The sequence below is a fragment of the Phasianus colchicus genome, chromosome 2 (genome assembly GCF_987193195.1).
Source record: "Phasianus colchicus chromosome 2, bPhaCol1.hap1.1, whole genome shotgun sequence".
NCBI lineage: Eukaryota > Metazoa > Chordata > Aves > Galliformes > Phasianidae > Phasianus > Phasianus colchicus.
In genome coordinates, this window is record NC_143437.1 from 68,550,804 (window position 1) to 68,578,393 (window position 27,590).

General features: G+C 41.0%; 1 protein-coding gene across 15 annotated transcripts in view; it reads right to left on the reverse strand.

The window, feature by feature from the left end:
- Nucleotides 1-7,573: 7,573 nt before the first annotated feature.
- LIN28B (lin-28 RNA binding posttranscriptional regulator B) overlaps nt 7,574-27,590 on the reverse strand; it is a 90,715-nt gene continuing 70,698 nt past the window's right edge. For all 15 annotated transcript variants that reach the window (XM_031610730.2, XM_031610729.2, XM_090135944.1 and 12 more), the window contains one exon: nt 7,574-10,572. In XM_031610730.2, coding sequence (XP_031466590.1) covers nt 10,203-10,572 — 370 coding nt within the window. In that variant the 3' untranslated portion in view covers nt 7,574-10,202. The remainder of the gene's footprint in view (nt 10,573-27,590) is intronic.

Below are 27,590 nucleotides of genomic sequence, written 5' to 3' on the forward strand. Positions count from 1 at the left end.
TCATCATAGAGCTCAGTGCATTAGAAGTACTGGAAAGTGCTGACTGCGAAAGTAATGGAAATCCCCAACAGAGCTGAGCTGATAAAGGTGGTGACGTAAACAGTACAGGAAATCTATGAGGGGCTTTTGAAGTGAGGGGGAAAACGATTTCTCTTTTCCAAAGAGGGAAACGTTGCTGGAGAATTTCCGCTGTCATCTGGCACTCTCCGGCTCTAAACTAAACATCAGTTTTGAAAACCATCCCCCTTTAATTACTCCATTATACTCCTGTTTTCCTCACCAGCTCTGTTGACCCAATACTGTCTATATTAACACTAATATTCAAGCCCAGCTGTGGCTTGTGCTATGGAAAGAAAAAGACAGCATCTCCCAGGCCGTTACTAGAGGACCATAGGCATTGGCAGCAGATGAGCCCTGCCCTCGGGGACAGGTGGATGGGACATGCAGGGTGCTGCCACTCCTTTATCTTCACACCACCTGTGTTTCCTGAGGGCACCCCCTGTTCTCCACCGGAGCTGAGCAGAACAGATGCTGTGGGTGCCCTCTTGGAAGAAGAATCACCAGTGCAATGGCTGCATGAGGTTCACCTCTTTAAGGCATCCCTGCTGCTGGACGTGAGCCCTGTCCTGAGCTTCTGCAGAGATACAGAAGACCTCTCTGTTACGTTTCAAGAGAGAAGTTATCTGGAAGCTATCGGTGTAAAGATGTATGGACCTATACTAGGAAAATGTGAGGGGAAAAATGCTATTTTTTCCCCCTTTTTTATCTGTTGCTGCTTTCCATCAGAAGTGTGGCTTGAAAGCATGGTGGAAAGAGGAAAAAGGTAGTACAGTGGTGTATGAGTGATTGGTGTCGTGGGAGTGACCACCAAGAGATCACTCTGTGTGGATGGTGGCTGTGCCTATCACAAGCTGTGGGAATGCAGCTCAGAGCAGTGACTTGTCTGTGCTTTGGTACAGAGATATGCAGTGCCATCCAGGTAGCTGGGAGAGTTGCTATGTCCTCTTCTTGGCATAGGTCTGTGCCATAGGGCATCTGGACTTGTTTTGCACAGCAACAAGAATAGCAGCTGTTGCTGTGTGCAGTGCCAGCTCCTAATTCCTAGGGTGAATTCCGTGCGTAAGCAGCATGTGCCCATGTGGGCTGCTGGCCTGTGTTATGTGGTGCTATATATGTAGCAGCAACCCTGCAGTTAGATTGCTGTTGGATGGGCTGCACGGTGCACGTGGGCATCCCTTGCTCAGCAGATCCTTCTGGTCTCTGTGGGGAAGCTCACCTCTGAAATGGGCACTTCTACTCTGGGGGGAAGCAGATTTATGTAGAATAAATCTACCACAGATTCACAGAATGCTGACTGAGATAAGTGTATGCCAGGGGCTGATGGTTTGACGTTTTCTCCTTGCTTAGATCTTAAACTGTGAGTCAAGAAAATCTCCTTCTGGCAGATGGCTCACATTAGGTCGGTAGCCTGCTCCATGTGAGCAACAATTACATCAGTGTTTTTTCCTATTTAACCTGCTTTTATGAAGGGAGGAAAAGGAAGACCTGAGTAAACTCCTATATAATATATGACTATGTATGATATATTATCACCCAGTCTGAGTGCTTTGGTTATGTTCAAAATTGTGCTATGGGCTCGTCTGTGCTGTATGGTAGCATCTCCAGGAGCAGAACGCTTTGCAGTGAACTCAGGCACAGGTCTTAGAACCAGAGGACAACATGTAACCCTACATGCCCCCAGATTCTCAGATGCCATTTTCTTTTGGTTAGACGGTGTCTATTTGTGTATATGGGATGCATTTTTTTCTTACAGCTGCTGCAAGTTAACTTCAGGGACACAACTCACTCCATTCCTTTCTGGAAGCACTGGAGCCCTTTCAGGTTTCCCTAGGGAAGCAGTTTGCAGATTACTCTGACCTATGACCTGGTACTGGGGCCTTGCTGAGAACCGGAGAATAGCAACAGGGATGGGATGGGGTCATGACAGCAGGAGAACAAAGATGAACCTCTTTCGTTCTTTCATCTCAAACAGAGGAACTAATTCAGGCAACCCTTCTGACAAAAGCTTACAGTGACCTAAATCCTTTCCGTATCGACTTGATGGGGGGTAAACCAGGCTCAGACCAGAGAGCTGGACCCATCTGGATAGGCCTGGAGATGCTGGACAAGGCAGGGTGGAGGCAGTGGGAGCCCCAGTGATCTCCAGCGCTCCACAGCCCCCATGAGCTGCCTGCACCTGTGAAGCCAGCTGACAGAGGCTCCTGCCCTCCTCCTTCATTCTCCCACCAGCCCTTCCTCTTCTACCCTGCCCCAATTCTTTCTAGCCTGTGCTCTGTGGCGGTGGCCTCCCAGGAAATGGGGGGTTTTGGTTTTCCTCTGAGTGAGCATGGCATGTTCTCATGTGACTCACTGGAGTGACAGGGTTTTCTGGTAACTGCACCTCGTGTTGCTCAGCATCTGTGCTGATCAGTGTTTTCTTCCGTTCTGTCCCCTGTGCCCGCTGTGTCCCCTGCCTAGCTGTCATCAGTGTAGAAAGAGGCGGGCAGGCTTTCTTCTGTGAGTTAGACTTAGGAGCTAAATGAAGTAGCAGAGATGACGATGGGCAGCTCTCTTTAAACGAACCTATGTTGACTGGCTGTAAGGCTCATGGAATACAAACCATGCCATTTTGTTTTCAGAGGTGTCTTGAGCACAGCTAAGAGGGATGAAGGAGACAGGTAGGCTGCTATTAGTGAGCTGCTAGCAACAAGAGGAAGCACAGATTATTTAAGTTGTAGGGACAGCTGGAAATATTTCGTAATCCTTGGAAAGCACCACTGCTATCTCTGATTTGAGGAATTTTGGGGGCTTGTGGATAAAACTGTCAGGAGGAGATGCTGGTTGGCTACACTCAAAGGTGAGGGAGGCTCTTATGGGTGCAATGCTCTTGTGACTACAGCAGAGCTTCATGCAGGAGATAATGGGGTCTGTCCTTTGTGCCAGAGTTGGTTAGTCTAGACCGAGCTCAGCTATGGGGACTCTCATATCCTTATAGGCAGTAAGTGCACAGCTCTGCAGGGGGAAGCCTGAGCTATGGTGGTCCCAGGGCTGGGAGCCACTCTAGTTAATGGTGTGCAAACACAGCACAGAGGGGACGCATGCCCTTCGCTGAGGCAGTGTGTGTACTCATGGCATGGAACCGGCACATACACCAAAGGTGCAAAATAAAAACTGGCCATGTGAAATGTTCCTGGGAGCAGCTGCAGGGTGTGCTCCAAGGAAGGTGTGATGTGAATAGGAAATGGTTGGACAGAATACATGTATGCAGAAAAGGAAAGTCTTTGAGTCATACTGTGGCTAAGGGAAGGAGGCTGTACAGAGCATCAAAGTTGAAGGACTCCAGAGGAGGAGGGTAAAAAACAAGAGATTGTAAGCATCTAAAGCTGAATACGAAGGTCAGTACTTGCTGTTTTTTCACCTCATTCACCTTATTTTGGCTGGTAAAATGGAAGTCATGTCACCAGTTCACTTTCATAGTTTTATGAACTGTTTGGCTGCTTTAGCCCAGTGTATCTAGGCTAAGTGCTGCACAGCAAATAGTGCCTGGGGAGAAACACGCAACAGCCAGGAAGCAGAAATTGACCAGCTGTCAATTGTCAGCTTCAGCAACCTGAAAATGTGTGTGGGGCTCAATGGCAGCTACTGTGCAATTGTGCAGTGGGCAACTTGTAGGACACAGTAGGAACTGGGTAACCTGCAGGAGTTGACTTGGGGTCAACAGCACTGTGGCAGCAGATGAAACCAGGCACAGCTGAGCCCTTCACAGCAAAGGAGGAGGTAAAGCCTTTATTTAAAGAGGTATCTAGAGATAGAGAGGTTGTGGATGTCCTGTTCCTGGAGGTGTTCGAGGCCAGGTTGGATGGGGCTCTGGGCAGCCTGGTCTGGGATTAGATATGGAGGTTGGTGGCCCTGCCTGTGGCAGGATGGTTGGATCTTGATGATCCTTAGGTCTCTTACAACCCAAGCCATTCTATCATCTAACTTCATTACAAGGCATCACCTAAATTATACCAATAAACAGGAGCAGGACATCCACAGAAAGAACTCCCTCACCCCTGCCACAGAACTTCTTCCTGCGTAAGCATACAGGAGAGAGTTAAGCATGTGAAGCATTTGGGATATTTTTATTATTGGGGAAAAAAAGACTCATGCAAAGAGGGAGATGGATGTGAATTAAGAATATTTTTGAAATGACTGACTTGCCCACAGCTCCTGGACCCAACATTTCACTGGAAAAACACAATTCTTTCACAAAAGGCTGATTTGTTTCAGGATTGAGAGTTACAGGAAGCCTGGCAACGTCTCGGAAGCGAATGTCCTAAGACTTAACAACAGGTAAGCAAGTGAAAAAGTTGTGCCTGTGAGTTTGGTGTTACTCTGTTGACTATTCAGGAAGCTTCAACCCAAGCATTTCTTCTCCTTGGCATGAATTATAAATGATGCTAATGCCACGAATAGTTACCACTTCTCTGCAGGGCAAAGAATGGTGGGCTTGACTTACAGCCTGGATTTAAGTACGTCTGATAATTAATCTTTGTGTATTGCACAAGTGAAGACAGAACTACCAGGCTACAAGTTGAGCGGGAACATGTTCACAGCTCACATGTTCACAGCTCACATGTTCACAGCTCACATGTTCACAGCTCACTCATCCTGAGGTCAAAAAAAAAAAAAAAATGCAACTGGAAGTGTAGATGATGCTAGAATGAGTAAATGGTAATCCTTGATACTGATATGTTTGTATAAACAGGGAGAAAAAGCTTTTTTTTTTGTATTTCAGAGATTGTAACGTTTTGCTGCCAATCACCTATATTGGTAGAGATTGTACTGATGCACAATGGCTATGCAGCTAATGTGTTGAAGTCCTCCCACTTTTTTAGTACAAAATGATGAGCTAACGCTATAGAATTCGCTAAGATACTTTGTGTAATTTGGAGATGACGTTTCCAAGTAATGGCAGATGACAGCGCTTTCGTTTCTGAAAAACAACACCTAAAATTACTTCAAATTAGCATACAAAAGATATATGTGAGCTTGCAGATTATGAAAGAAATAATAAAGACAGGATAAGGCTTAAATACCGAAAGCTTTTCATCTTAGAGAACAACCCAGATGTCTGATAACTTTAATGACCGCTGCATTCTCACAGGGAATAAGAACCCAAAGCTATAATCTTGCAGTTTAATTTCGATAGCTGAATGTGGTTTGGGGTGCAATTTCTGCAGTACTGGTAGTGTGAGCCAGGTATGCAATAATAATTTATTTCACCATTCCACCATCCCTCCACAAATCCCCCAAACAATACCTATAGCAAATTACCTTTCTGCAGGATAATATCCTAAAATCAAGTGAGCACTGACCGCAGTGTTTTTTTAATCATGCAAATAAAGAAAATCTCAAAGGCCTTGTGTAAATGCCAACGTTATATGTTTTATTTTCAATCAAGTAATTCTTTTAAACCTCACAATATCCATGACTGACAGGAAAAAAAAAAAAAAGACATTAGGCATGAAATGAGAATATAAAATACATGATATGTAGAAAGGCAATCAGTGCTTTAGTCCCTCAAGACAGTAAACAGGTGAAATGATCTTCAAAATGTCAACTCACTGTCTTTTTCGTAAAACATAGAATTCAAGTGATTTTTTTCCTTTATTTCACCTTGTAAACAACATACAAGTCAAAATGGACAATGAGGTAATCTATACTACAGAAGATAATTTAAAAACACTAGATAAGACACAGTATTAAAGACATATAGAAATCAGTGTTCACTTTGGTCTCTAGTATGGTTATTGTTATTATTACCACAAGCAACACATACTAGTTTAAGCCAGTCTGGTGATGGTTGTCAGCCAGTTGTTGCTTAACTTAGTAATCCAAGAGGTAGTCAAAACCATTATCCTTTGTAAAGCTGGTTGCTCTTCCATTTGGTTCAAATACAATGGTAGCAAATACCTTGGTACTTTTCAACATTCTTATAAAAACACTACCAAAGCTGTTAATTTACAGCTCTGTTTTAGCATCAGAAAGAAGGGTGTGTTCATAAATCAGCCTCTTGCTATTAGCCGGCGGTTGTCACGGGGTCACACGCAACCAACGTGTCCTAAAGAAGAGGCTGTTGATAAACTAAGCAAAATCAGATCGATGCATTTAATGAGGCTCTGCTCGTTTCTAAAACAATACTCAAATCTCATTAAGACTTCTAGAAAATTAAAATCAGTGCACCTGCACGTGTACGCATCTTCCCAATTACTTTTATATCTAGCACAGGGGAATACATATATATTTTTATGATAAACATTTCTTACAGATAAATTAATTAAATTAAATTTAAGACTCAATGAGATTTCCCATGTTCTTTTATAATTCTTCTTACAAAGAATGTTACAAGATCTATAAACACTTTTTATGGGGCTCTATTCACAAAACTATGTATGACTAGGCAGGAACTCCAGGGTAACACTGGTGCAGAATAAAGCTGGGCTGAAAAAGATGGCCTACAAAGGGAAAAAGCAGGAGTCAGAGATATGTTCTTTGGCACTCCCTGAGAGCTAGCTAAAAGCAAAATACTGCAGATGGTACTACGATGCCAGACTTACCAGCAGCTACAGCAAAAAGTTATTTGGCTCTTCCTCCAAATGTTCTTCACGGCTTAATTTCTTCAGTTTGTAAAATAGATTCCATTAACTCTCCTCAGGGGAGAATATAAAGTATCTCACAATGTCCCTTACAGTTAGATCAAATTGAGTATTTTGGAGTGAAGGAGATGGGAGAGATTTCATTTTGGGTTTAACCTTATCTCCAGTATTGTCTGAAGAAATATACATCTCTCCAACCTGGTACCTGAGCTCTTTCTACTGAAATGAGTTTTATTGTGAGGCATTCTGCAAGGACAGGCTGGTGAATAGGGGAAATCAAGGCTGAGCCAATGCTGCAGAATATTAATTATATCCTTAGATTTGAAGGAAGGATCCCAAATTCAAGTCTGTGCCTCTTCCCGTGAAGTGTTTTTTGCTTATTTGGAGCAGCCTATTGAAGGAGCATAATTAGATTTTTTTTTTTTTTATTATTTTTTCCTACAGCAGCCCAGTGCTAAGTAAGTAGTTACCTGCCATAGCTTGCACTGCTATGTTTAACTCAGGCATGCATACTTTCGTCTGCTTGGGAGATATATTATTTTTTGTGAACAGTGCCCATCATCCTTTAGACAGAAAAATAAAAACTTCTAAAGAAATGTCTGGAAACTTCTCATCATTTCAAATGGTTGCTTCATCTTAAACAAGTATTTGCCGTAGAGTATGCAGTGGTGAAACATCAGTTACATATTCAGTACAGATAAAAAGTATGTACCATAGATCAACAGCCACCTTTAAGGCCAGAGCAGCACAAAGGTGTGTTTATGCAGTAAATATGAGGTAGCCTTTTGCTGTAAACAGAATAATAATTTTATTGTCACCTATGTAAACAAAGTGGGCTTGATGTTTTTGTGTTTTTTTTTCCCCGCTCCCTCCCCCCCTCCCCTGCTAGAAAAGCTAAGCACCAGAACTCGAAGTCAGTGGGAGCTGTGGTTGCCCAGCTTCTCTGAAAGCTCAGACCCTGTGAATGTAGATACATATGCTCACATAAGCAACCAGTACAGAATGCCACTTTTTCATTTCACAGGAAAACTTATAATACAAGCCGCTGAAATCTGATTATCAGAAATGTAGGTCTATGTCAACTCAGAGGTAGTTACTAACATCAGTACATAATACTTATAGAGAGATAAAAAGGGCTAAGTCTATCTGGTTTGTTCTGAGTAAGTCTGTAGACTATTCTGTAAAGTAAAAACAACATTACATGGTATATTCCCTGAGCAAAGTTCTTTGTCCTGAGTTTGTTATGTAATAGTGATAACATTCTAATATATAAAAATAAAACCTTAAGCTATCAACAATAAGATAGGGTTTGGTATGTGCTCTTTGCAGTTCAGTCTGACTTTGGTGCACACAGTGATTTCAAACAGCACCAATAAAAATCTGCACATTGAAAATATTTCCTCATCTCAGCTCTGAACTTCTTACATATAAACAGGGAATGACCAGTTCTCAAATCCACAATTGCCTATTTCTATAAGGAACTTTGGTTTAAACATTCAAAGTGACCTAAGTTTTGCATCTTTGCTGTTTAACCTGGGTTTTTACACCGGCTAGAAGGTTAAGCAATGCCACTTTGATTTGTCTACATAATTTAAATAGGTTTACTATCCTCACATAAGGCAAGGAAGTTCTCTATAGATACATCACATTCAATATCGTCAAAGGTAAGCTTTGCATTAGCACACTGAGAACTTCAGTACAAACCATTGAGATTCTCGCAAACACTGGCAAGGAATTCACACAAAATAATTGTCTGGAAATTGTGCCCTTTGCTGAGGCTTTTTCTTACTGCCTGTTTACTGAAGCAGCAGCAGCAGCAACAGCACAAGTCTCAACCGGCAGGACAGCTGGGAGGGGAGCAGCCACACAGTGAGCCTGCCATAACCATTGGCTGCACGAGTTACCACGTCTGGGACTTGGGCTCACTGCAGCCTCCCATGCGGGCTGTTTCTTCAGTTTGATTATCTTAGCTTAAACCTACCTGACTCTTTCAAGCTTTAACAGCCTGTGTTTATTGCCAATGCTAAGGATTACATACGTTTCTCTAATTAACTTACATCTGCAATGGGATTTGTCAAAGTATGTTATCGTACGTATGACTTGGTAATGTAGAAGTTACAAATGGAAAGTGACTTGAAGTTTTGACAGGCTCCAACTCTATTAACCCCCAGCAAGGGCTGCAGCCCAGGGAGTCTCACTCTGAGACCACCAATCTTCCTCCGTTGTAATGCAGAAGTGTGTGGTCCCAGCACACACCAGACCATGGCTGGTCAGCAGCAGTCTCCCGTTCACAAGAAGCAGGTGATGTCCATGGCTTCTGGCAAGTTTGCAGGTGCCTTTTCACTAAGGCTTGTATGCAGCAGGCACCTGTCCTTCTTTAACGTACACATGCTGTATCATCAGAAAGAGAGGCTGGCTGAGCAACTATGAGTACCCAATTACCTTTTATCTTAAGGAACTATTTATCTCAGGATCTTATTAGTTTTGCATTTCGTTTTCTTCAGAAACAAAACAGACAACAACAACAAAAATCCCTACACAATTCTCCCAACAGTAAATAAAGGGGAAGTCCCCTTCAAATTGCAGGGCACTACTTGGGACCAAGAGAAGTTGCTGCTGCTGCTGCTGCTACTACTGCCACCAAGGTCCCCTAAATGTTCACAGAATACAAAAGGTTCAACAGAACAGTATCCTGATACCACTCAAAGAGGTTTGTTCTTTAACAACTTACACAGTCTCCCCTACACAACAATCATCTAAATTACAGTTACACTCATATTACTTTAACAAAACATTTTGAGAAACCAGCACAGAAACTACACATTCATTGTCTTTTCTGGAGCTTTAAACTCCTTACCATCAAAGGATGGTGGCAATGAGAGCCATGTTTAGTTGTGACACTGCCCTTTTGAGGCAAGGGGGTGGAGGGGTGGGAAGGGGGAAAGTGATGTTTTGTGGAGATGACAAAGAAAGTAACTCAAATTGGTGGTTGGGGGATGTCTTAGTATCTTTAGTACCATATGGCAGCTTTAAAATATGAACATATCCTTTGGTTCACAAGAAAGTAACAGTCTTTATCTTAGTTCTGAGTGTGGTTTTTCAGATTTGGTTTGTTTCATTTTGCGAGGTTTCTTGAGTTTTCTTATTTGTTTTTTGGACATGTTTGAAAACAGACTCTGGGAACAAATTCAGGAACATTTATGGGTACTGTGTCTATTGCTTCACAGTAACATATTGTGGGAGCTGGAGAGTGTCCTGATGAAAAAAAAATATACTCATAGATACATATACATACACGCACGTGCACACTCACACACACATACAGAAGGTAAAATGCAATGCACCCTGCTCAAATGGATTTTGCTTGGAGTGATTTGTCTATTAAAGAAAAAAAAAAATCACAGTTCCTCAACAGTAGTTAAAATTCCACATCAGCTACTGATAATGAAATTATTTCCCCTGTACTTGCATGAGGTAGACATCCCAAGAGGATAAAGAAAATGGAAAGTTATGGAAAATGCTTTAAGTTTTTTTCCTTTTCTGAACAGAAGGCCCCTTTCTGCTTGGTTCTTCGGGTGATGCAGATAATTTACTTGAAGAAGCTTCTTGTGGCGACCTGCCTGAGCGCTCTGAGATCTCTGACCTTCCCTCCTGAGAATACGATGGAGATGAATAGCCATACGTTCCTCCCCCTTCTCTCAGGAAAGCAGAAGTGGAAGGCTGGGGTTCAGCTTCATGTCTTCCCTGAGAACTAGTGGGCTGTTGTGAAACAGTTTTATGGGGGCAGTTAGCCACCATGTGCATGATGCTCTGACAGTAATGGCACTTCTTTGGCTGTGGAGGTAGACTACATTCTTTAGCGTGGTGATCGAGGCCACCACAGTTGTAGCATCTAGAAATGAAAAGAGACAGCTGGTTATAAAATGCAGCATGAAATTGTCAAATTTTTTTTATGCATCATAAACTCAGAGGGCACCCTGTCTGCTGGTGAAGCAGCAGGAGCATCTGCACTGACATCCCACTGCCACAGGCTGAGATATATTTGAGTTTTGCTTTTTAAGTAATACACTTGGAATGCACCCCTTTGTCATGCTGGTAAACAACAACAACAACAACAACAACAAACAAACAAACCAAAGACTTACTGGGAAATGGTTTCTGTTACCACTGTCCTTATCAGTCAGTATCTTGCTACGAAAAACCTTGGTACTCCCTGAACGAAATGACCAGCCTTAAGTAGCTCCTAACTTGGGGGACCTTTCTACTGGCTGACAGGGGCTAAATCTGTTGGCAAGCACAAGCAGGGGCCTAATCATACTTTGACAAAAGCCTTTAGATGTCTCAATGCCCTCAGTGGTTAAGATGAGCCCCTACAGCACGAGAACAACACTGCAAGAGTCCCGCTGTCAAAAAAGCCACTGGCACTGTACAACTACATTAGGAAACACTGCTGCTCATTGAGAATTTCATGAATACAATGCCAAGACACTAAAATCCTGAATACAAAAATCAAATAAACAAGCAAAAAACCCACATCGGCCTTTCTTCCTGGCTCTCCCCAAAGCAGGGATGCTGGGGTTTAGACACTGCTCCAACCCCACTAGAGGGCACCAAATATTCATGCATCCCCGCAGCAAACAGCTCTTACCGAAGTATTTATAGCATTTAACTCCTGTGAGCTAGTACTTCATATGCCCAACAAGACAGACATTTTGGAGCAGGGTGGGGAGACGGGGCAGCCACCAGGACCCAGCTCTTCACTCAGAGCAATGTTTCAGTTCACGAATTGCTGGGTCGTGGCCATAAAGAGAAACAAGCAGGGAGAAGACATTTGGCCTTTCCCAAGGAGCTGCCTCAGACTATGCCACGTCTCCTAGAATGTGCTGCCTTTTCTGATACTCTGTGCCCCCAAACTCTTCAGTCTCATAAGAGATCATGTCCGAAACCCTGCCTCAGTTAAGGCACACCAAGGGGAGGGTTGCAGCTTTTACGATGCTTATGTTTCAGAGGGTTGGTAATGGCTTTTATGGTTTAAATTCAAAACAAAATAAATAGAGCCCTAGCAAGAGTCATAAAACAGGGTTTGTTTGTTTTCTCTTGGAATTCCCAAACCGCATTGCAAGTGCTGGTGACCTGGGGTGTCATCTTCAAAAGAACAGCTGCCAGAGGCAGACACACGGCAGAGCACCTCTTCCAAGCTGCAGGGGCAACAGCAAGTCTTTAAAATGGCCCAAAGGTAAACACTTCTATTAATCTTATTATCGAGAAATCTCCAACAATTCTTTGCTGAATACTCCCTCTTTATAACATGCCCCAGGAATGTGAACCCTTGAGTTATATTAATCTGACACCTGATACAGGGAAATAATTACCTGATGAAATTATGCTGGTCATGTTCACCACTGAGCTTCTTACTTTGACTATTTTTCTATGGTTCTCCTTTTTTTGTATTACAAATACTTGCACCAAATGTATATGAATTAAATCTACTATCATCTAATATTCTGAAGAGAACTAACACAATAATGATTTTTTTTTTCTTTCCCTTAACTGCAAGAACCAATTAAAAAGAAAGAAGCACAAATATTCATGCTTGGTATAAGCACGAAGGATTCAAGTAGACTCTATGTACAAGCAACTGCAGGTATATAATCATGCAACGTGCTTTTGCTCAAGCCCACATCAAAATGTTCAGATTCCTAGGCAGTACCACGGCACTGTTCTGAGCTTGCATTTAGTGATCACTGTTAGTCTACAAAAACCCAAGAAGTTTTGCCCATGCAAAGCCGTATGTATAGCTGGTGTCTCACAGAATATACGTTGTCTACATAAAAACATTACTGATAAAACTTGTGTAATTGATAAAAAGGCTACAAAATGGCTGTTGAAGTTTACAGAACCGCTCTAAAGAAAAAGTCCCAAGAGTTTCTCTCTATATATTTCTTTTTCCCTACTAGCAAGATGCTAACCCTGTCTTTATTTTAAGAGACTAACAGAAAATGTTAGGTGAAATGGTTCTATTTCTTCACCATCAGTGTACAGAATGATGTGATTTTCAGAGAAATTTGCAGGCTATGCCAACATCAGTCTGTCTGTATATACTATGAAATAACCCACGAGTAAATGAAGTATAAAGCTTTCCTTCAGCCAATACATACAAGAGAGAATACATACAAGCACCACTGTCATTTAGTGCACATCTTCCTAGCAAAGAAATACTAAACATATTGTAAAATATGAACATCCTGGTTTAAGACAGAAACATTAAGCCTTTTTCCTTGTAGTATAAAAAGTTTTAAGTTAAACAATATTAACTGAGTGCTTCTTTTCCAAATCATTGTAGGTATTTTTAAATTAATGGCCTTGCTTAACAGCAGCATTCAGTCTTAACAGGCATTCGACTATATTTCCCTGACAAGTTTACTAAACATCCTCTGGTTAAAATGATAAGACAGTAAAACTTGCAATTGGAAAAACATAAGAACAGCAACAACAAAACCCTTACAAGAACAGCAACAACAGAACCTCTCAAATATTTTACTTTCGCTCCCCCCAGTAAATACTGCTAGAATTTCACAAATGTGTTATTTATTATAATGCAGGTTATATTAAAGAATGGTATTTATTAATGTCCTGTGCATTTGCTTCTAGCAGTGAACTAATTCCTAGTTTTTTTTTAATCTAAGTACAGCATAATGCAATATCACACGTGAGTGTGCATTCAGGAAAACGTGCATTTTACCTTGATTATGAAATACTGAATTGTATAGCTGCAAATGCATTTGTGTTGGCTTCCTTCTGTAACATCACATTTATTTAGGATCATCAAAAAAAGTTTGAAAATAGGTTAAAGGGCTTCAGTAGCAGAGGAGCTGGTAGCCGTGGACAAATCAATTTAATCAGTCACTATGGTATGCACTGTGTTATCCAATTCAGTGAACCATTTCACCTCACCAATTGACCAAGAACCTGCTGTCAGGGCCCCTGTTTCCACTCAAAAGGCCTCAGTCACCTTTTGCATACATTTTTATCAATACATCTTACTTGCAAAATATTCTCTGCTTTTATTCAAATCCCTCGTAAAATGTCAGTGTAAAATAAAATAATGTCAGCAGCCACTGTAATTAAACTATGATTTGCCTTTTCAGGAATGCTTTTTGTGACTAACCAACCCAAGCATCTGGCTATAGTGTCGCATTAGAATACATATGTGCCAGCCTGGCTGTGCCTGGACTTAAAAAGGGGGGTGGTATTCACTCCCTTCTTTTAACTATGTATTCATTCCTTGTCAATCACTCCTACCAAGAGAAGAGATCACACCCCACGCTCAGAAGCCTTCCCTCTCAAGGGATTTACACCCAAAGGAAATGGGCAGCCATCTCAGGAGCTCACAAATGACACCACGTGGCAGCATCCACGCACATTAAGGTATGGTATTAACCCTTTGTCCAAAATGCTTCAGCTCTTTGCTTGTCTCTGCCATATAAACCTACATTACAACATAATGAAAGCTGATAATGTACGATACTTGCACACAGATTTACGTATCCACAGTGCTATCTCTATAAATACATAGAACAACATGCAAGCTGGCTCCTGCTAAGAAAATCACCACGCTCTCACTCAACTGTGCTTTCAAAGACTCTACATAAGTGCAACTGCAGTAAATACTTCTTCAGAAACACCATGGAAATAATGTAAGTTAGACAAAAAGTAAAGCTTCCTGTGCTCATTGCATCATGAGATGAATAAACCACAAGAAGCCCTTAGAAGTGCCTCTATAGTAGGAGCGATCCTTACAAAAACACAACAGCAAGAAAGATTCGCTAAAAAAGGAATGTCCTCTCTCATGATTTACTGCTAGCTTTAGGCTCAAAATAATGCAACAAGGTAAATAAAGAGATGGCAATCATCCTGAAGGGGAATCCTTCCTTTACTACAGCAGGGGCAGGAAGGGGGGGATCAGGACTCATCAATGATACAAAAAGGATGAAGATTTTAATGAAGGAGTATCTTGAGGAACTTATCTAGCACTGTATTTCCGTATTAATTTCTACTAATAAAGAAAGAACACATGACAAGGTTAAACACACTTCTAAATTCTCCTTCACTATGGGTTTGTGATTACACAGAACTACACACAGAAGAAACAGATGAACAAGCAGAAAGCCTATGGATTCAACATAACCTATTGTGTTAATTCCAAAAAGCTGATGACCAAAAATTCATGACTCCAAACCACAACCAAATGTAAAAACAAAATAAAATACCTCCTAGTTTTCAGCTATTTTGCTTTGTCCCAGTAGTCCCCCTCATAGTTAGGAAGGAAGCATTCTCTAACCCTCTCACCTTTAACATGACAACACAGCCATCAAACCAACACGTTTCTCACAACAACAGCTCAGCTGAGCTAAGCAATAAGGAGGGTAAGCACAACCGCTTGCTTCTTCATTCTGCTTCACATAATATGATTTGGATGATAATCCAATATATTATGACAAGAAGAGGATCATTTGTGTGGCTCTACTCTATTATCTGTTGGGGGAAAAGCATTAGGGTTGCCCTAGTGACTATTTTTGGGGGTGGTGGTTTTCATATCTGATGGAGCTCGCAAAGGGAAGAAAGGAGGAAGAGTGTAGAATGTCTGAAACAATTCACTGTAATATTTCCTAACACCAGCTCCCCTTTTTATTTTTTGGAATGCTGTCAGGTAACAAAAGCTGCACCGTAATAAACAATGCTTCATCCAGCAGTTCAAATGCTTTGAAAAACAGCTAGGTTTCATAATAGCATATGCAAGTATGATGTTTTCACAACATGCTAAATGCCAGCAAAGCAATTAAAGCGGATCAAATAATTACAAGGGAATGCTTAAAGCCATACCAAGCTAGATATGCTTTTTTTTTTTTTTCATTGTTTTCACAACTACCTGAAGAAAGGACATTTCTTGCCAACAGCATCCACTGTACATTGCTTCAGCCTCCTTCTTCAGCTGGAAAGGGAGCTTCAGCTATGACTGATGTAACAGAAACAAAAATCTCAGACAAAATGGAGGTGTTTTACTCTCCAAGGGCCCCACAGACCTAGTGACAGGCAGTGCAAAAGAACACTGCTGGGTCACAAACACCTCTGTGGGTCTGAGAGGGGTTCTCAAAGAGCCTGGGAGCTACTGATCGTGACTTAAATTCAAGATAAACACAGTCAGTGTGATGTACACAAAATGTCCTGCGCATCTGTGCACTGCCTGCTCAGGCCCAGAGGGTAATTTCTTCTCCTCAGAAAACAAAAACAAGGGTTTTTCAGTTCTTATTCTATTTTGTTCTTTAAGTTGCAATTCTTAAGCTGTTTTTGAATGCAGTGGGAATACAAGTAACTCTGAGAATGGTCTAATAAGGCATTAGTATTCAAAAACTGTATTTTGAATCTTTCAAGGCCACACAAAATTATCTTGTTAAATACAGTAGAGGAAGGAGCATCTAGCCTCTCCATCAGAGCATTTATGGTGTGCCCAGAAAGCAGAGTGATGCTAAGATAGAAAACTTAACCAACAACCTCATTTTTTAATCCATGAGAAAAGATCAACAATTATTTCAATCTCAAAACTGTAATTATTTTCTGTCAGATATACTGCAAAATTGTATGCTAACAATCCAGAACGTGGTACGTGGGGGCCATGTCTAGATTTGTCCTAATCCTGTGCCTATACGCTGCCCCATAAAAGGCAGTGCAGAGGTGACATGCTGGGAAGTTAACTGCAGGCTGCTACTCTTCAGTAAAACTCAGTCTGAAAATGTACCACGCCTTTCTATCTATTTGAGATTAAAAGCCATAGCTTTTTAATAAGAAGGTGATTCTTCGAAAGAAATAAAGATGAAATAAAATAAAAGTGTTTATCTATTCCTCTGGCTAATCCTACAACACGTTATTGAAGCCACTCAATTTCAATGAGGAAAACAAGATCCCTCCATTATTTTTTTTTAAGGTCGCTTTCTTTCATCTTGCAGCTAGCCCCAGCATGCTGACACAAACCCACCTTCTGCAAAGCTTCCAATAATATAGGGTAGAATATTGACAGTGCATACTCTCATTACAAATAAATAAACAAAAATGCTCAATCGTAAACTCATCAGATCGAATAGTTTTCTGTGCTTAGCTCTAAATCAATCTATTTTCCCCCCTGCATCCAGAAGCCATATCAATAGGTTGTGGTCTTTTGTTGTGTGGGCTTCCCATCCCCCTCACCCCCCCAACAAAGACGCTGACAAAAACGCAGTGCATTTGTCTGATAAACCAGGCCTTTTGGGGCACTGGTCAGCTTCACTGAGAGGAAAGAAATTTGTTTATAATCTGCTAATATAATTTTACTGAAAGATGTTTTTTACGCGTTTATTCTCCTTGAAAACCAAGAAGAACAATGCAATGGAAGGTGGCTCACAAAGCACAAAGAACTACACAGACGCCGGCTCTTAAAAAACAACCTCCACAATATCATTTCCTTTCTTTCTCGCTTTCCATGAAACCTTATCTGTGCTATCCACTCAGCCCTCTTCAGAGGCATGAAGGAAAATTATTTTTTGCATAAATCACATAAAAAATCCTTATGAAATGCATCCTCAAGGAGGAATGCTTTGGATGTTCTTTTCATTCCTTACAATAAAACGGTTTTCTTTACATTGAGAGTTGGGAACTCCTGAAATAACAAATTATAAAACGAGGTCTTTTTTTTCTGCATAACACCAGACATGGTTTTGCTCCAAAAGTATCAATACAGTGTGGAAAGAATGTGCGTATTTTAATAGCTCCAACCCATCCAGATAGAGCAGATATAAGATCAGTGATGGTTTAATGGTTTAAACACTCATATGTCACGCATTTCCAACATGAACTGCTATGCTGTGATTCCAAATAAGCCTACTGTTAATCTTTTTGCATTACGAAACCACACACACAAATATTTTGAATATTTGTAAGCCTCCATTTCTGTGGAAATAAAAAAAAAAGGATTTTACATCAAAGCATTTATCTACACAGTACTTTTAAAAACAATAGTTATTTTCCGTAGTTCATGTTGGTGGAAAGGCTGCCATAAAGATTTACCACAGGTACCCCGCAGTGTGTGCCCACATTTGAGAAGTGTATTTGCCAGCATTACCCATTCGCAGCACTGGGTAGACCTGGACTGGTTTGAAGCTGCTTCTCAGTGCCTGCAGTACAGGCTCAGTAACACAGGTAATGGTGCACAGGCTCTGCTCTGCCTGGCTCAGCGATGTGCTGCTCCTGAGCTACGCAGCATGCCTGCCCTGATCTGCCTCTGCACAGATCCAGCTGCAGCGTGTCTGCATCCACACATCAGCTGAGTGCACAGTCCTGATAAAAGGGCAGTACGTTACTGGGAACTGGTAGTAAAAAACTGCCATTTCCCTGTTGTTCCTTATTCTGTCATTAATATTAACAGCAAATACAACTTTCATAACCCTCCTTCCAGTTGCAGGGTCATGTAACTTCAAGTATCTCTTATAAATCAGTATCACATACAAAGTTTCACGAATATCAGACAACAGAAGTAGGTACTGACTGAAATCCCAATCTTGAAGTAGATTCTCAAAAAAAGCTGTCCTATCATGGATCAAATGACTTGCACGAGCACAGGCTTCACAAGTGCTAAGGACTGCAGAATGTGACCAGCACCTCACATTTTCATTCTTCACAAATAAAGGACAGTTACTGCCACATTTGCTGTTATGAGGCCAAGTCAGTTATCCCTATGGGGGTTCATTCCAGAGCTCATGGAATGGATAGAATAACTCACATCAGATGAAATACACGTAGGGCTTCCCTTTCCAGCTGTGTAACAAAAGGCCAACAAATATGGCGGATGGTTTTCCTTGAAATTGTGCCTATGAGTTCATATGTTCAATACCTGCAGGGAGAATCAGATTATTCAGTAGCTCTATTGCCACATTTTAGTGCTAAGAGAAATCTGCATCACAGTGATCTACTGGCTGAGGAAGAAAGCAGTCAATTCCTAGTTTACTTTTCCAAACTTGCACCTAACACACCTAACATGGACAAGCTCCATATATTGACATTACTAAAGAAAAGTTGAACTCAGCATTTTGTGTAACATTTTAAAGAGATTTACATTGTCTTAAGATTTTAACTTGAAGCTTTTCATATCAAAATGCAGAGGCAACAGCAAAGCGTGAAAAGAAGATTTCGGCAGCAAAAGGATTAAGACTAAAATGTTAAAGCTTTTAATTCCTACCTGGGGCAGGTATTGAGAATTACAAGTAAATTAATTCAGTATTTTTCATTTCCAATCTATTTTACAATAATCTTGGTTGTTAATTCTCTATATAATTATGTATATTAAAAAACAATCACCAACAAAACACGCATTTGTGCACATAAAAACAACACTGTTAATTCAAAATTTGGTGTTTCATTTTTCTTGATTTAGCCTCGGGGTGGCATGAGTTTGAGCTCAGTATTTCTTTCTCTGAAATCTGTTAATTCTGTGTACTGTTACAAATAATCAACCATTAATGAAAGCATTTTGTAATACCTGGTAAACTATATGACTTTATCCCTCTTGGTCATGATTAGGGATGTTAAGTGGTATCACTTCAGTAAAATGCTAACAATGAGGTGAAGAAAATTAAAAAAAAAAAAAAAAAGAAAGACTGCATCATCCAGAAACAGATCATCTTAATGGTCTTAATTCTGTTGTCAGTCACACAAATGTAAATGCAGAGCAGTTCTGCTAACTTCAGGGAGCTTGTTCTTGGCTAACTTTAATAGTGTAACTGAGGAGAGAATTTCTCACTGAGTACTTAAAAGTCACACTGCAGCAGTGCAGGCTCTTCCCTCGCGTAGTGCATGAGGAGGAAGCACCTCAGTTTCATCTGTGAATCTGTATTTGCCAGCTGATGTGACACCTGAAAGTATAACGCAACAAAATATTTAGAATAGCAAAGCCAAAGAACTGTGGCCAGGGTAGAGGAATAACACGTTCTTCTGGCTATTCGTACTCAGCCATCCAAGCTAAGAAAGAATGAGTTAACTGTTTCAAAAAAAGGACATTTACAGGCCAAGCATCAGTTTTCCTGCCACGACCAATGAAATCTGATTCAAGAGATTTATATAAAATTGGAACCCTAGACTTAAAGAGAATGTTTGAAAATAAAGAGCAATTCAGATAAGAACACCCTAGTTATGATCAGTGCAGATGGCAGATTACTACTCGGACACCACATACACTAGCCAAAGAAAAACAGTAAGAAAGATGAGATGGATATGCTTGCCAAGCACAACATAACCAGCTATCTGTAGTTCTGATCAGCAATTCATACCCGAGTCACAACTTCAATTACAGAAGCCCTGAATTTACAATGTAGAAAGCAGTCACAAAGCAAAAGAGTGATTAATGCCAGTATTGTGTCTGTGCCTTAACATTTCATCTATACTTTAAACCAAGCAACTTTTTAGTTACCCAGCAGCATTCACTGTGCAGGCCAAGAAAATTGAAAGGTTAAGACTGGAAGCATGCAGAGGCAGAAAGGCTGACATATTTTTAATGCAAGCCCTGAAGTTGCTCATGATCAATCTGATTTTCGGTGGGGGACCAAAAAAGGCATATAAGTATGTTTCTACATTCATTTATGCAAAGTATGTACAGGTTAGCAAGATACTGAATTTCTGTGGGGAGGACAGTTCACATTTCTTCCATTTTGGAGTGCAAATCCTGACTTCTAGCAAAATAGAGGATTACCCAGTTACGCTGTCTGCCTGTCTGCCCTCCTTCAATCCCAGGTTCTGAGGGCATGTTAGAAGACACAGAAAGGTGACAGGAACATACTGCAGTGGCTACGACTGGAATGTGTAATGTCAAAATTCATAAGAATCCATACTAACCCTTACTGGAAACAGTAGCTAATAGCCAGTTTCTTCCTGTGGTTAAGTATCTTCCACAGGAAAAACTGCAAGTATCCTTCCACAAGATCCAAATATACTGCAGCTGAACAAAGAACTAGACCTATTTTTTGCCATTCTGGATAAATATCTGTTGCTAGCTGGAGGAGAAGGCAAATCACAGGCAGTCCAGCCTGGAGCAGGGCTGCAGCCCCAAGTCAGCCTCTCCAGCTTGTGCCAGCCCTTCCTCAGTCACTCCTCAGCAAAGGGGTGGCCACAAACCAGCTCCCTGCAACAACTAATTAAATCAGGTGCCAAGGTGGATAGGTGGATATCTATTTTTGTACCATTAAAAAAATCCCAACAGCAGTCTTATGAGCTACTGTATGCCTTACAACTGCACTCATCAGCCTGCACAGCCCAGATCCTTCATCCCTGCCAGCCTTTCCTCAGGCTCAGTATCCCTGCATCTTGTGCTGGTGCTTCCTCCACATGGTGCACTGCTGCTGGATCTGGTAAGCAATACCTGCTCCCCTGAGACAGTGGAGAAGAGCAACCCTTGCTTCTTATCTCACAAGGAGGATCTATTAATCCTTCTTCAAAAGGCCACCATCTGTAGAGAACAACAGCCTCCAGACAGAAAGGACCTTGCATTCAGACACACACAGTGCGAACACTTCTAGGTATGTGGTGATCCCTTGGGTGTCTTTTGTATAGGTTAAAATGTTTTGGGTCATACAAACCAAGGCTCAGGAACCAACCTGACAACATTGTGGATTCTGCTATCAGTTAGAGCACTGAGTTTCTAGTTGTGCTGTAGAAAGCCCAGCTGATACAAGGCACAGTATATCTAGACAGCACATAAATTTGTTTTTTTGAGGCTCCAGGCAGCACTCAAATGTTGCACCTAGGAACCCAATGCCTTCTGTGTGATCAAAAATCATAATATCTATGCAGCTTTAGCCTTTTGAGACTAAGGGCCCAGATCTTTAATAGCCTGATGTTTCCCACAATATTCCTGGATACTTCCAGGAACAATCTGTTCACTAAACTGGCCTCCCTCTTGAAAAACTGAAAGGCCAGAAAGCCATGCTCCTAAGTCAAGGCAGATCCCTTTGACTTTCCTCCCAGAAAGAAGACTTCTAAATATCCAACAAACCTGCAAATACTTGACTCCAACTAACTACAGACTGGAGGTAAACTGCAACTCTCACCCATAGCTCTCAACCTCAAGCACAGTCCCCATACTTCCTACAGGGGAAGTCTTATCTTTCCCAGGCTTTGAAAGTGGTGATGGAAATTTAAGTAAATTACGTCAGTGAGAGAAAATACAGAAGGAACCTTTTGAGAACTAGATCTGAAAAAGAGATGCTGATGAAGACTTCCAAAGGATTAGGGGCTAGGTATAATCAAATGTTTACAGGTATTCAGATGTCTAAAACTCATGAACCTCTGTGGCAATCAGGTTCCTCATAGCTTTGAGGATATGAGTGTGCCCCTCTGGATTACATATGGTAAACTAAGAAAATAATCTTTGTACAACAGTACAGCACCTTATGGTTGAACAGGTCACAAATCAATTGGAATTCACTGAGTTAGAACAAAAATCAAGCACATCCTAGATAATATATATCTGATTTGGAAGCTGTCTTCCATGTTACAGCCCTCCTAGTGCTGTCCAACCACCAAGATGAAAAATCATAAGCAAGTTGTGAAAAGCCATTCCTCTTATGCCCGCAACTCAAACATTAAATGGAAAAGGAAGGTTATTGAAATAAACTGAGTAAGAGCAGAAAAAACTCTTCACACATCTTTTTCAGTCTGTGTTGACAGGAAGCACTAAAGAAGAATTAGACAAGGAAGGCACATATTTCCATCATGGTATAAAAACCTGAATCAGAATGCCTTCTACAAACTAATTTGTGTAGCTTTCCTCCCAGTTTGTGCACAGCTTTACACAGCACAGGTGCCACCACTGCTGTCTTGGCAGCATTAGCAACTGCTCCTGTGGTACCCTTCTGGTTTCACACTCCGTGCTGTGAAACAAGCCAGCAGCAGCATGCCACGCCAGCATGGTGCAGGGATCTGCCAGAGATCACGGTTGAATACTGCAAGCCATCTAGCACTGTAAGCAGTTACCAGGAGTCCAGCTCAGCTGCTCTGCATTTCATTCACAGCAAAAGTTTTCAGATAATTCACCTACTTGCTTTTCATTTTTGCAGTATTCGTTTAGTTCAGTTCACCTCACACTTCCAGCTCTGAGGCAAAAAGCCATTGTACTGGCATGATCGTGGGTGTGAAACCCAGGCAGGAGGTGGGAAGGAACAGACCAGCATTGGGATTCCCATCATCCCTTCAAGCACTGCTGCTGGAGAAACTGCAGCATAAAACTGCATCTGGCACCTGGGATTTCCTAGTGGTCACAGCACAGAAATTATCCAAAGATCAGCTACAATTGTATTCTCTCAGCCATGTCCATACTTCTTGATATACCACTACCTCTCTACAAAAATATCATTTACTTCATGAATAAAGCTAATACAAAATAGAAGTAAAAATGTCACTATTATCTGATATCAACAGAATAATAACCGCTGCAATATATTAAAATATTTCAGGTGTAATATCTTATAAATGATTACTGCTTTTTCATTGATCAATTACAGGATTTTTAAAAAATCAAATACGCACGTATGAAGGCAGTCTAAGGGTTCTATACTGTTTTAAGGCAACTCAATGCAATTTGGATGAAAAAAATGAAGCAAGAATAAAATATAAAGGATACCTACCCACAGCAGCCATAAAATCTGCTTTTCCTACAGCACTGGAAAGATGCTGTAGGAAAAGCCTACCCTTGTACTGTCTTGTAAAGTACAAGACTGTGACTAAAATACATTTTCAGAATTGCAATACTATAATGGGGTAGTGTATTCATTTTTTTCAACTGATTATTTATTAAATTTACTAGTGCTTACAGTTATGATCAGCATTATTAAAACGTATTAAAGTGCAAATATCTCCATTTGAAAACAAATTATTTACCACTTTTAACACTACCAGGTAAGTATTTTGGTAGTTCCAAAAATTCAATGCTTTACAATAGAATACATTTCTATGTATGTATCAATATCCCTTTTAGCTTAAAAGTGGACTGCAGTTTTCACATTGTTGTGCTAGAAATGCCAGTTGCAACATTTCCTCTATGCTGCTAGCTAATATTGTTCTTAAAATATCTTGAGAAAATAAGACTCGACTGCAATTCCCATTTGTTGACTGAATATATATATTTATATCTTTAATGACTTAGTCAAAAGAGCTGGCCTTCACTCTGAAAAGAGTACTTACAAATTATCCAAATAATATTGTTGTATCCTTGAAAGAACATCAATGCCAAATACGTCTTCCAGACATGTGACAAGCCCCTTGCCATGTGCAATCAGAACTGCACTCCCTCCAGTCCGGCTCCGAAGTTAAAACATCTGAAGTGTAAATTGTGTGCGGCACAGACACAGCAGCCCACTTTACTTTAACCTTGTTAATGGCAAGCCAGATGGAACCTCTGAGGCCACCCATTGTTCAGGCTTGCATTTTTGTGTAATGCCATGGTGTAGGTCCATAGGGCCTCATGAATTCCCCTCCTCTGAATATATACTGTGCTGCTAAAGGCACTGAAAGGATCAAGCTCTGCTCTGAGAGCAGCTGGCTTTGTATTTTTTAATGGCTGTTAGCAGCAGCAGCAGGTCCATTCTACTCCCCCACTCTCCCCCTGCCCTCCTTAAAATCCTGATCTATCAGTCCTTGAGCAAAACCAAGTCCTGTGTCCTAATGAAGCATATCATACATTACCTTGGGCTTGTTTGCCTGTATACTCTTTGAAAATTCCCAGCTTCTTCCTTCCATGCAGCCTTAGATCCTGCTCCAGCAGATCTTAATCACACCAGTAATCATCCCTGACTTCATCAACAGTCACAATGTAATTTCTTTCCTACCCAATCCAGGCAAACTGTGCTTGCATAATTTTTGTTACTCATCATCACCTTCTGAAAATGTGGTCAAATTTCCCTGTCTCAATCTCTTTGAGAGAAGAATTAAAATAAGAAGACTTCCAAGTAAAGACAGCCCACAAAAGACTACACCTGGCCTTCTAGCAGGTTTCATTGGCACTGGTGGAACATGATCAGTGAATGGGAGAGGGAACGACTTTCTCCCTGTTTACTGCAGGTTTGATGCATGCTGATGGGAACGGGATGAGAAAAGTGCAAAGCCCTTCCTCTCCAATTGGCCTTCCTTCAGAAAAGCAAGCCACACCACATAAACAGCAGACTGTAGCCAGGAATGTCTGAATTGCAGCACTGAGCCGCAGTGGAGGTGGACTCTGATATAGCAGCTCAAGAAGATTGCTATATCAAAGTCTATATCAAAGGCTAGTATATGAAGTCATGAATGATATTAGAGGGATGCTGCAAATACTTATCTGCTGTCACAGAAACAGCACAGAAGCTTTTGCAGCATCAGGGTTGATCGGATTATTAAAGGGGCTGAGAAGCCATGGTCGATACCATGGAGAAAATTCTCTAACCTCTTTGAACTTATTTGCTTTTGCACTACTCTGTCAGTCTGAGGAAGGAAATCCCCTCACCAAATCCACAGGCCAGTGCCTCATAGGGTGAAGAAGGCACACAACTCATGGATATCTGTTATACTCCTGCTGTTCCCAGCTGGTCTGTGCACCTTTGGCAACAGCAGCCAGGAGGGACCTGAAGCCCAATAGTGCGAACAAAGCCTGCTGTAGCATGAACTAGGGAAGGCAACCTGTGACCTGATGATTTCTTTTCTTTCCCCCAGGCTGCTCCGGACATGGTCAGGAAGATCAGCTTCTCCTTTCCTACACACACTTCCCCAAAAGCAGGAGAAATGCCAGCCAAATGCCTTCTGGGGGAGCCTGTAATGCAACATAAAAGCTTTAGGGCAACCACAGCTTGCAGCCAGTGAGGGAGAACAACGAATTGAGGAACTCGAGGACAGACAAGTCAGGGGGAAAGGCAAAATACAGTAAGCCCTACCTTCTCCCCACAGGAAGAAGGCCAAACTTAAATCCTGTCCCTTATCTTTTAAAAGGTGCAACTAAGGAAAATAGTTTTGAAGATTCCTTTGCTAAGATGGTCCTTAAAGGCCATAACATTTTCCTAGATGTTACCAAGTGGCTCAGCGGGGTTCAGTGCATAAGATACAGCAGTTTAATAATTATGAAATTAATAATATTTCTAATTCCAATTGTAACTCACAGAAGAACAAGAGAGATGCCAGCAGAAATAAAGCTGCTGGACTTGGCAAACTCATTTTTGCCCATTTTGGAGTTCACATAGTAATAAAGCTTATTTTACCTGGTAATTTTCTGTTATATACTACAACAGATTATTTTTGAAAGCCAAACAGATTACTTTTAGCACGCTTCCATTGATTGAGAAAAAGAAAACCACCCAGTTGACAAAATACAAGTGCTAGGGAAGGTAAAATAATAAAGCTAAGGTACAATTTGCAACCAGTAAACACACTGCATTTCACCTACTTTTCCCAGTTTTTCTATTAATAGAAAGGAAGGCTGTAAGACACATTTTGAGATCTGACTCGCTACCTGCTGCTGTCTGCAGTTTTCATGCCTTTCTTTCATGAGCTCTCTTGAGCCTTAAGTTAATATCCCCAGGTGATAGCTGTTACAAACCCTGTGATGTTTGTCCCTCAGTATAGAAGGGAGATGGATACACCTCCCTTGATTTCAGCACATTAAGCTTCCTTGCTGCTTTGTTTCCTTCAGAGGCAGAGGTTTGCATTTCCATATTTTGCCCTGCCTCTTACCCTCAGTTAGTACCACATCATATAAGTTAGAAAAAAGAGATGCAGATTTTTTTTTCCTGTGACGTATTGTAGCATGAATTAGTTCAGCTGATATCTCTCTTCTAATAACGATGACAGCAAGAAAACCTAAAGACATCTTGAATAAGGGGGGGCCATCAAAATTTCAGGACTTGAATACTCGTTTCACTTTCGTGGTAATGGGATAATTGAGAGATTTGCATTAAAACTGGTTTGCATTTTAAACTTAGCAAATAAACATTTAATAAAATACTTTCAAAACTATTCAGTAGTTATGAGTACATGTTGAAAATTCGCTCATTCCTAGTAAACAGCAGGAAAATAAGCATGTTTGGAAACATCAGGGAATATTCACTATCCTTTTTTGGAAGCCTAGAAAACACGTTTAATGAGTTATATACACAAAGTATATGTTACTGATATTTCAGAACACTTTTCAGCACTGCAGTACTACTAGCTTTAAGTCCCCATTTATATAATCCTACTGTTCCACTCGGTGAAAAAATTTCCTTTGAAGAATGGTCACCAAGAAACCTGAGACATGAACTCCTCTCTATGTTACAAAGAAATACTCTATCACTGATGCATAGAAAAAAGTAGAGGATAGGAATATAATTTCTGCTATGGTGTGTGAATTTATTTTTAATCAACTCTATCCTATTTAAGACTGGTTACCATTTTAATACATTGAAGCCTGAAACCATACCACACTTAAACTATTAGCGTTGATGTGAAATACCAGAACACTACAACTGGAAGCTGTTTTTAATATGCATCTCCTATTGTTTTCACATCATTCACAGCACTTCAAATTCATGCAACAGAGGCAGAAAAAAAATAAACAGATTGCTTAGAGGAAGCCGGTAGGGAAGGAAGAGCTGTGATAATATGATACACTGCACTCCTAAAATCCTGCTGCTCAGATTTTACAAGTTTTGAGGAGCGACTGCTAAAGAAAGGAAGGGAGCTGAGAAATAACCATCACACGTGCATTGCTTGTTCATACGCAACCTCCAAACTAGAAGTGAGCAACGAATTAAACCTGGTCACTGCAGTACTGAAAGGCACTCCTCTAGGCAGATGGGACGTCTGAAGCATTCCTGGCCAGGTGCAAACTTTCCTATC